General features: G+C 39.4%; 1 protein-coding gene across 1 annotated transcript in view; it reads left to right on the forward strand.

The window, feature by feature from the left end:
• LOC107751359 (PAX-interacting protein 1-like) overlaps positions 1 to 10,773 on the forward strand; it is a 15,577-nt gene extending 4,804 nt beyond the window's left edge. The window contains 13 exon segments of the mRNA XM_016567060.1: positions 1,150 to 1,782; positions 4,218 to 4,974; positions 6,270 to 6,374; positions 6,571 to 6,665; positions 7,489 to 7,581; positions 7,749 to 7,886; positions 8,033 to 8,154; positions 8,529 to 8,713; positions 8,827 to 8,870; positions 9,034 to 9,101; positions 9,583 to 9,607; positions 9,609 to 9,685; positions 10,694 to 10,773. Coding sequence (XP_016422546.1) covers positions 1,150 to 1,782; positions 4,218 to 4,974; positions 6,270 to 6,374; positions 6,571 to 6,665; positions 7,489 to 7,581; positions 7,749 to 7,886; positions 8,033 to 8,154; positions 8,529 to 8,713; positions 8,827 to 8,870; positions 9,034 to 9,101; positions 9,583 to 9,607; positions 9,609 to 9,683 — 2,340 coding nt within the window. The 3' untranslated portion in view covers positions 9,684 to 9,685; positions 10,694 to 10,773.
• Positions 10,774 to 11,162: the final 389 nt, after the last annotated feature.

Here is an 11,162-nt window from a genome sequence, read left to right on the forward strand (position 1 = left end):
AGTACATGGTACTGTTGTTGCTGCTCAAGAGTTTGCTAACGCTTCTTCAGCAAAGTGTGGATTTACTTCACCAATATTACAACCAACAGCGGAGATGCATCATATACAACATATAATCGTCACTTCCCTACAGGTACTGTTTACTACCAAGGTGACAGCGCCAACTACTGGCCTGGCATACGTAATACAGCGTTTTTGGCCGTTTTCGCGGATATGTGTAAACGCGAATCGTTTTGAAAACGTTGTCGTGTATACGTGAAACTTTTTAAAAACGCAAGGGAAAAACTTTTCAGTTTTTGAATACATCGTTGTCGTGTAAACGTAGCCTTAGTAACTAAACAAATGTCATTGGTATTATCTAGTGAGCATGCAGAAACCTTTCTGATTTAACTCATAATATTGAGAAAACCCTTGTGTACTTCAACAAATATAATGAAAATATATAACCACTGCAGTGATCAGTGATGAAGTTGTGGATTTTTCAGCATGCATTAATGTATCTGTCAAACACAAAATATTTGATCAGTCTCATGCTGTAATGTAAGGCTTCAATTTTTCAGATATAAATTGTTTGTTATTATTATTATTATTATTATTATTATTAATATTAATAATAATAAAAGCTCCAGGTTTGTTTGTAAGTCTGCACAATTTGGCCAAAAATGTTTTTATAGCTATATGATTATATAATAATATTAGCATTAAAATAGTATTAATATTAAGCAAGATGTGTAATATTACTTTTTTCATGTTTCACTGTAAAATAAACATAATAAACTTATAATAAAAAATAATACATTTATTTTACAGTATAACTTTTTATTTTGGCAGAAAACCGCATGAAGCCCTTAAAGCTTCTCTTTTGTTGACAACAGTCAGTTTATAAGAGCTTCTCTTTACAGGTTTGGAAAGATGGTTGGCGAATTTTGCGCTCCCAAATGCACATTATAAGCAACCCAAACTTGCTGCACATGCAGAAATGATTTAATCTGGAACAGCATTTTTCTGTGAACCACAGCGCATATAATTTAATTAAATTGCAACCTTTGTGATTTGATAATCGCACTGGGCAATATTGCAGTTTTTGTTAAGTGTTTAGTTTTGATTAGTGTAATTTGTTTCTAATGTGGGTTTTTCTATCTTTTCCAGGCCAAGTATGAATGTGCTTTGCGGCATAGCAACATTAAAATAGTAACTCCAGAATGGATTTTGGACTCCGTAAAAGAAAAGAACAGGAAGGATGAGACTCTGTATCATCCACGTCTTACAGTATATGAGGTACCAGAAGAGGAAGGCAGCGAGTATGAAAGGAGCTCACGTTCTGAAGGCAGCTACAGTGACAGACGCTCACCTCACAGCCGGCGGTCCAGCCCTACATCATCCCGCGATGCTTCCCCAGTAGGCAGGCGTAGTCGTTCACCCTCATCGAAACATGAGCGCAAATCAGAGTTGATGTTCGATGACTCTGATGACTCGTCCCCAGAGAAGGAGGACCGTAACCTGAACTGGACCCCAGCTGAGGTGCCACAGCCTGGCCCCGCCAAGCGTCGACTACAACCTGGCAAAGAAACCGGTCTGATCAATCTCTGTGCCAATGTCCCACCTGTACCTGGAGGCTTTGGGCCGCCAGATGCTCGGCTGGTCGGCGCAGGTGGAGGTGTGCCTCTAGGGGTGGAGAGATCGGATGTCATGGGTGGTTGGAATCCAGCTGCTAGGACTCTGAGGAACATTACTAACAACACAGACACGCAACAGGTCTCGCGACCCTCCAATGTGGCACATGTAAGAAGCTTGGTTTTGAATGTAGTAATGTTGTCAACAGTACCAACCATGATGCTGTTCGGTACTGAAATTTTAAAAACATCTATTTCCCGCTAAGATTTGAGCGCTGTTGAGCAGATTCTTACACAGCGCTGATTGGTCATTGTGTTCACACGCTCAACAGATATGACTGTGATTGGCTACAATGATAATCGCTTAACGCTTTTCACTGTGAGCGCTCACACAGAAGGACACGGGAGCCTTGTCCATGAGCCTAGGCATGGCTTTCAAACGCTCCCGTGTGCTTCTGTAGCCAATCACAGTCATATCTGTTAAGTGCGTGAACACGATGACCAATCAGTGCTGTTTCAGAATCTGCTCAACAGCGCTCAAATCTTAGTGGGAAATGGAAATTTTTAAAATTTCAGTACCTAATGGTATCACGGTCGGTACTTTTGACAATACTAGAATGTAGTTTACATTAAAGTAGAAATTCTCCTCAATTTATCATGTAATTAGGGCTGGTTAATAATATTAGCATTAAAATAGTATTAATATTAAGCAAGATGTGTAATATTACTTTTTTCATGTTTCACTGTAAAATAAACATATAATAAACTTATAATAAAAAATAATACATTTATTTTACAGTATAACTATTTTTATTTTGGCAGAAAACCGCATGAAGCCCTTAAAGCTTCTCTTTTGTTGACAACAGTCAGTTTATAAGAGCTTCTCTTTACAAGTTTGGAAAGATGGTTGGCGAATTTTGCGCTCCCAAATGCACATTATAAGCAACCCAAACTTGCTGCACATGCAGAAATGATTTAATCTGGAACAGCATTTTTCTGTGAACCACAGCGCATATAATTTAATTAAATTGCAACCTTTGTGATTTGATAATCGCACTGGGCAATATTGCAGTTTTTGTTAAGTGTTTAGTTTTGATTAGTGTAATTTGTTTCTAATGTGGGTTTTTCTATCTTTTCCAGGCCAAGTATGAATGTGCTTTGCGGCATAGCAACATTAAAATAGTAACTCCAGAATGGATTTTGGACTCCGTAAAAGAAAAGAACAGGAAGGATGAGACTCTGTATCATCCACGTCTTACAGTATATGAGGTACCAGAAGAGGAAGGCAGCGAGTATGAAAGGAGCTCACGTTCTGAAGGCAGCTACAGTGACAGACGCTCACCTCACAGCCGGCGGTCCAGCCCTACATCATCCCGCGATGCTTCCCCAGTAGGCAGGCGTAGTCGTTCACCCTCATCGAAACATGAGCGCAAATCAGAGTTGATGTTCGATGACTCTGATGACTCGTCCCCAGAGAAGGAGGACCGTAACCTGAACTGGACCCCAGCTGAGGTGCCACAGCCTGGCCCCGCCAAGCGTCGACTACAACCTGGCAAAGAAACCGGTCTGATCAATCTCTGTGCCAATGTCCCACCTGTACCTGGAGGCTTTGGGCCGCCAGATGCTCGGCTGGTCGGCGCAGGTGGAGGTGTGCCTCTAGGGGTGGAGAGATCGGATGTCATGGGTGGTTGGAATCCAGCTGCTAGGACTCTGAGGAACATTACTAACAACACAGACACGCAACAGGTCTCGCGACCCTCCAATGTGGCACATGTAAGAAGCTTGGTTTTGAATGTAGTAATGTTGTCAACAGTACCAACCATGATGCTGTTCGGTACTGAAATTTTAAAAACATCTATTTCCCGCTAAGATTTGAGCGCTGTTGAGCAGATTCTTACACAGCGCTGATTGGTCATTGTGTTCACACGCTCAACAGATATGACTGTGATTGGCTACAATGATAATCGCTTAACGCTTTTCACTGTGAGCGCTCACACAGAAGGACACGGGAGCCTTGTCCATGAGCCTAGGCATGGCTTTCAAACGCTCCCGTGTGCTTCTGTAGCCAATCACAGTCATATCTGTTAAGTGCGTGAACACGATGACCAATCAGTGCTGTTTCAGAATCTGCTCAACAGCGCTCAAATCTTAGTGGGAAATGGAAATTTTTAAAATTTCAGTACCTAATGGTATCACGGTCGGTACTTTTGACAATACTAGAATGTAGTTTACATTAAAGTAGAAATTCTCCTCAATTTATCATGTAATTAGGGCTGGTTCTATGGCTAGTTGTGTGTGTGACAATAGAAATGTGTCCACTTGTAGAAATTCTGATATGTAATAATAATACTGTTCAAAAGTTTGTGGTTGGTAATTTTTTTTAAATATTTGAAATACATTTTTGAAGTGTCATTTATTTGTTCAGAAATACAGTAAAAAAACAATAATATTGTGAAATATTATTACAGTTTAAAGTAACCTTTTTTCTATTTTAATATATTTTAAAATGTAGTTCTGTTCAAATGTAATTTGAACTTTAAAATGTAATTCCTGTTATGGCAAAGCTGAATTTTTTTTATTTATTTTTTTATTCTGTAATTTCAGATCCTCCAAAGTCTTTCAGCCTCCTCTAAAGGTGTGGTGGAGCACCTGGGAAATCAAGGCCAGCCTGGTGTTCCCAACCAGCTTCTGTTTAATTCAGTTAAGACCCAGCAGCAACTACCGCCTGAAGCACAGCAGCAGTTAATACAGCAGCAACAGTCACATCAGCTAACACAACAGCAACAGCAGCACCCGCAACAGATGGCACAACAGCATCCTATGATGCTGCCACAGGTCATGCAGATGCATCACCATCAGCAGCAGCAGCAACCGCAGCAACAGCAGCAGCAGCAGCAGCAGCAGCAGCAGCAGCAGCCGCCGCCGCAGCAAGGCTTCGCTCAAATGCCTCAGCAGTCGCATCAGTTCTTACAGCAGCAGATGCATCAACAGATGTATGCACAACAGCAGCAGCAACAACAACAACAACACACATTCCCACAGCAACAAATGCGACCACAGCAGCTCCCAAGACCACCCTTGCAGCAGCAACAAGCATTGCAACAACAGTTGCAGCAGTTACAACAGCAGCATAGGCTCCAGTTGCAGTTACAACAGCAACAGCAGCAGCAGCAGCAGCAGCAACAACAGCAACAGCAGCAGCAACAACAACAGCAGCAAAACCAGCAGCAGATGCACCAACAGCATTTGCAGCAGCAACAACATTTCTTACAACAGCAACTCCAACAGCAGCACATGCAACAGCTGCAACAACAACAGCAAATGCAACAGCAGCATCTGCAGAACCAGCAGTCTCTACAACATCAGAACCAGCAGATTACTCAACATCAGACCCAGACCATGCTGCAACCTCCAGTGATGCCTGCGCAGCTGCACCAGCTGTTCGGGCACGAGCCTGGCCAAGACAGTAAGTGCAGCGGCTGCTGCTTTGTGATAACACACAGGCGTGCACAATAGAAATAGTTATAATAGAAATAGAAATAGTCTTTGTTATTGAGATGTATGTGGAGTCTCAAATTTTAGCTAACTGAAACAGTGATTTCTCCTGAATGGATTGACTTACAATATGCCAGGGGAATTTAACATCATGCATTTTTTTTCAGTCCCTGAAGAGGGATTCCTGGTTGGTTGTATCTTTGCAATTGCAGACTATCCAGAACAGATGACTGATAAACAGTTACTGGCCACATGGAAAAGGGTAAATGACTCCACCGCACCTCAGACAATGCTAAATTTGTCACTCCAAAATATGTTGTTTTTTTCCATACTTGTACTTTAAGACCAAATTTTCGTCCAGTATTCCGAAGTTTAGAGCAGTGGTTCTCAACCAGGGGCCTCAAGATGACTTAAAATAAGACAAAACGTGAATGATAATAAGCTAAACAACTAAAAATCAAAATATTTATCATTTTAGATGGGTTTTTAATTAAACTTTTTTTTTTTTCTTGAAGTTTTAATTTCTTATTTTAACTTGAAGTTTTAACTTGAAAATTTAAATTTTAGACCAGGAAAATTCATGTAAATTAATGTTTTCTTACAGGAAAAAAAAAAAACAATAATCCATAGGCATTATTATATGTTTGAATGAATATACTTTTTTCTACTTATGCAAAAATTGAGTAAAGTAATAAAAAAAATCCTTAATATTAAGCATGTATCAACAGCTATTGAATATTGAATATATATTATATATTAAGACTGTATTGGAAAGTGGTTCTGAAAAAAATAGACAGAAAACTCCACAGCAATAACAGAAAGCTCCAGTGCAACAAACTTTATTTAGTTGGAGGAATTACGTTAATTAAATAATGGACTTTTTCAAGCATCAGGAAAATGCATGAATTAAATTAATAAGTGTCTTAAATAGAAAATTATGTGTTGGGACTAAATTATGTGACTATCAAATTATGAAATAGTATTTTAGAATATCAGTAGAAAGGTACATATTTGAAATCCACTTCTTACTTAAACATTTTTTATTTTTTTCTGGCAGAATGCAAATAAGACATTGTTATTTTGCACACAGATCATTCAGGCAAATGGAGGGACTGTGGACTCTGCTCTCAGCCGCTGCACTCATTTACTTTGCTCTACAACATCAGAACCAGCAGATTACTCAACATCAGACCCAGACCATGCTGCAACCTCCAGTGATGCCTGCGCAGCTGCACCAGCTGTTCGGGCACGAGCCTGGCCAAGACAGTAAGTGCAGCGGCTGCTGCTTTGTGATAACACACAGGCGTGCACAATAGAAATAGTTATAATAGAAATAGAAATAGTCTTTGTTATTGAGATGTATGTGGAGTCTCAAATTTTAGCTAACTGAAACAGTGATTTCTCCTGAATGGATTGACTTACAATATGCCAGGGGAATTTAACATCATGCATTTTTTTTCAGTCCCTGAAGAGGGATTCCTGGTTGGTTGTATCTTTGCAATTGCAGACTATCCAGAACAGATGACTGATAAACAGTTACTGGCCACATGGAAAAGGGTAAATGACTCCACCGCACCTCAGACAATGCTAAATTTGTCACTCCAAAATATGTTGTTTTTTTCCATACTTGTACTTTAAGACCAAATTTTCGTCCAGTATTCCGAAGTTTAGAGCAGTGGTTCTCAACCAGGGGCCTCAAGATGACTTAAAATAAGACAAAACGTGAATGATAATAAGCTAAACAACTAAAAATCAAAATATTTATCATTTTAGATGGGTTTTTAATTAAACTTTTTTTTTTTTCTTGAAGTTTTAATTTCTTATTTTAACTTGAAGTTTTAACTTGAAAATTTAAATTTTAGACCAGGAAAATTCATGTAAATTAATGTTTTCTTACAGGAAAAAAAAAAACAATAATCCATAGGCATTATTATATGTTTGAATGAATATACTTTTTTCTACTTATGCAAAAATTTAGTAAAGTAATAAAAAAAATCCTTAATATTAAGCATGTATCAACAGCTATTGAATATTGAATATATATTATATATTAAGACTGTATTGGAAAGTGGTTCTGAAAAAAATAGACAGAAAACTCCACAGCAATAACAGAAAGCTCCAGTGCAACAAACTTTATTTAGTTGGAGGAATTACGTTAATTAAATAATGGACTTTTTCAAGCATCAGGAAAATGCATGAATTAAATTAATAAGTGTCTTAAATAGAAAATTATGTGTTGGGACTAAATTATGTGACTATCAAATTATGAAATAGTATTTTAGAATATCAGTAGAAAGGTACATATTTGAAATCCACTTCTTAAACATTTTTTATTTTTTTCTGGCAGAATGCAAATAAGACATTGTTATTTTGCACACAGATCATTCAGGCAAATGGAGGGACTGTGGACTCTGCTCTCAGCCGCTGCACTCATTTACTTTGTGAGAGTCAAGCCAGCAATACCTATGTCCAGGTAAACATAAAAGCTTGTTTTGAAAAGAAGCATACATTATACATTATCCTTACCGTCTGTTCAAATGCATAGTGGTTTAATTGGTGGGAAAATGTCCTGAATGTTAGGCTACTCTCAGTCGTGACATTTACTAATGATCTGTTATTTAACTGTTTTTCCTGTGCCAGGCTCTGAGAGAGGGAAAACGTTGTGTGACGGCTCACTGGCTTAACACTGTTCTCAAGAAGAAGAGGATGGTTCCCCCTCACAGGACCCTTCATCTTCCTTTCAGCTTCCCTCCAGGGGCCAAGCCCTGCTCGCAGCATGTAACAACCAGTCTTTCTGTTCAGTGGCTGTAGTTCAACATCAGACCCAATCATGTGCTATAATTCAGTTTATCATACATTTGAGCGGTGTATACATGAACTTTAGTGTCATTATCTGATATTGTGTTTACTTTTTGTTGTAACAGATTATTTCTGTGACTGGATTCGTGGACAGTGATCGTGATGATTTGAAGCTCATGGCCTATCTAGCAGGAGCCCGATACACAGGCTATCTTTGTCGTAGCAACACTGTACTCATCTGTAAAGAGTAAGATCCAGTGCCGTCTCCAGTTGTTGCCGTTTTTCAACTGGTTCACTTCTGAAGATTTTTTGCCTTTTTTTGCCTTCCCTGTTTCTTTCTGTAGCAAATCTAGAGTTTTTTCTCACTATGACAGTTTATAGAAGTATAGTAAACTATTGTTTTCTTTCAGTGGTTAATATCATTACTTTTATTTTTTTCAACAATGCCTCTCCCAAGGCAGTTTAATTTTGAATTCTCTTATAAGGCAGTTATTAAAGTTTTTACTGTAACAATTGAGCAAATATATTAAAAACGACAAATCACATGAATTGTTTCATATCTTTCTGAAAGCTCAGTCTTATTATTTATATATGTAATGCCCCCTCTTTCAATGGCATCAGACCGAGTGGGCTGAAATACGAGAAGGCAAAGGAGTGGAGGATCCCATGTGTGAACGCCCAATGGCTGTGCGACATCCTACTGGGGCACTTTGAAGCTCTGCGGCAAATCCAGCACAGCAGATACTCCCAGTTCAGTTTGCCTGAACCGCTGGCACCCAACCCTCATCTTGTGCACAACCTTCTGAGTAAGCTTTATGCCAAACAGCAATGTAATTTTGAGTTATTGCGATGCTATAGCTGCCAGATTTCCAAGCTATTGAGGAGGTAGAACATAACATGCTCTCATTTTTGCGGTCAGGTGCTTGGCGTATTGCTGTGAAAATCTCACCGGAGGCGTTGGCGGTGAGTGGGCTCTCACACGGACTCACTCTGATTGCTTGCTCTCATTTGTGATGCTTGAGCCTTGCAGTTAAAGTCCCCAGCGGATACACATGTAACGGCATGTCTGGGCAGAGGTGTATGTGTTGAGACTCACAGTCATCTTTTTTGTTGTCGCCTCACACAGAGTTTACGTCTGCAGCTGAAACAAAAACAGGCTGATGTCGGCTCGCAGCCGCCCAACAAGAGGCCCAAGTGAGTTCAAACAGTGAAAGATTGTTAGAGCTGTATGGTAGAATCCAGACTGTACCGTTTCCAGATCCAGTTTTCCCCCAGAATTTTCTGTTTCTGGATTTTCTCTATAATGTCCAAATTATTTTTACTGTGAGACTAATTATTACATGAACAAGTTCTTACTCTCAGCAACAGCCTGGCAGAAAAACTAAAATTTCCTGGAGGACATACAAGCATACCTTGCCATATACACACAGTAGCATAAAGTGCATTATAAAACATTAAAGGTGCATGTGTGAGCTGAGTGTACAGGGCATGCGCTGTTTGAGAAACCTGTATGCGCATGCTCTGGTGATGAAATTTGCTTCATGCACATACGCTAGCTTATGCCTATTTTAGGCTTAAATGGGGGACAAAAAGGATAAAAAATAGTGTTATTAATTATAATAAAAAATTTCCAGGGCAGAATGCTGGACAAATTACGCTCTCTCTTCTTTTGCAGGTTAGAAGAGTTGCCAACACCTACTAAAAAACTTCCACACGAGTCCACACCTTACGTGCTTTTCACAGGCTTCGAACCTCTGCATGCACAGCAGTACATAAAGGTAACTAAACACATGCACTCTTTTTGTAAGCAGTAAAGAAAAGTTAATGACACTGACCTAGTTTTAAGAAGTAACAAAATGTCTCTAGTTGCATTGTGTCTAGCTGGCAGCTCTCAAGGCTGCTGGAAAGCTCTTAAAATGAACATGTTTGTAAAATGGTCATGAGCTAATTTCCTCTGAACTGTTCGAGAGCACTGAGAAATACAAGTTCTGTTGTAATCATTTTTTTCACGTTTTGTTATGTTGCTGCCTTTTGTTAAACTGCTTTAAATTACTTTTTTCCCCACATCAATCTACACTCCATACACCATATTGACAAAGCAAAAACAGAATTGTCACAACTTCGTAAATTTATAAAAAAAACAAAAAAACACTGAAATAAGTACATTGCATAAGTATTCATTCAGTATTCAGCTAAATATTTTGCTGAAGCACCTTTACATCCTCAAGTCTTTTTTGTTTGATGCGACAAGCTTTGCTCATCAGCATTTGGCAATTATCTGCCATCCTTCTCCTCATCTCTTCACCTCTCAAGCTCTGTCAGGTTGGATGGGGGTGGACACACATTTTCAGGTTTCTCCAGAAATATTTGACTGACTTCAATCCCAGGCTCGGGCTGGGCCACTCAAGGACATTCACAGAGTTGTCTATAAGCCACTCTTGCTGTGTGCTTAGGGTCATTGTCCTGCTGAAAGATGAACCTTCTGCCCAGTCTAAGGTTCTGAATGCTCTAGACTGGGTTTTCATTAAGGCTTTCTCAATATTTTGGTGCATTGATCTTTTCTTCTACTCCCTGCCGCTGAAAAAAGCCCCACAGCATGAGGCTGCTACCAACACACTTTACTTTAGGGATGGTGCTCTGTGTTTTCATGTGTCTTCACTGAAGAGAGGATTGAGTTTGGCCACGCTCCATTCAGATGCGCTTCAGTAAGTAACCCTCATGGTGTTCTGCTCGCCCTTCCCTGCATCCTTTTATCATCTCTTTTTCTCTCTCCTCCTTGGCTGCAGAAATTGTATGATCTTGGAGGGGAAGTGGCTGACAGCGCTCAGAAGTGCACTCATCTGGTTGCTAACAAAGTGACAAGAACTGTGAAGTTCCTCACTGCCGTATCTGTAGTCAAGCACATAGTCACTCCAGAATGGCTGGAGGAAAGCTGGAAAAGCCAGAAATTTGTGGGTGAGTCAGTGTGAAGTCTAATTTATGTTTCAATCGATTATTACTGATTTGTGGACGCTCTAAGGAGCCTTGCTTCATATTCCAGCAAGAAATGTTTTGTGATTAAAAAATTAAATATTAATGTTATGTAATGAAAAATGGATTAGAATATAGCTGGTTCTGGAGTTCACAAGCAGTTTCCATAGAAATGGACAAGCAATCTCAACCCACCGCCGACTTGGGTGTTAAGTCATTTCTATACCTATTAGGAATGTGCTGGTGTGGAAATTTTCATCGGTACTGCCAATTTTTTGACACCAA

Source organism: Sinocyclocheilus rhinocerous, unplaced genomic scaffold, assembly GCF_001515625.1.
Source record: "Sinocyclocheilus rhinocerous isolate Xijiao unplaced genomic scaffold, SAMN03320098_v1.1 scaffold2065, whole genome shotgun sequence".
NCBI lineage: Eukaryota > Metazoa > Chordata > Actinopteri > Cypriniformes > Cyprinidae > Sinocyclocheilus > Sinocyclocheilus rhinocerous.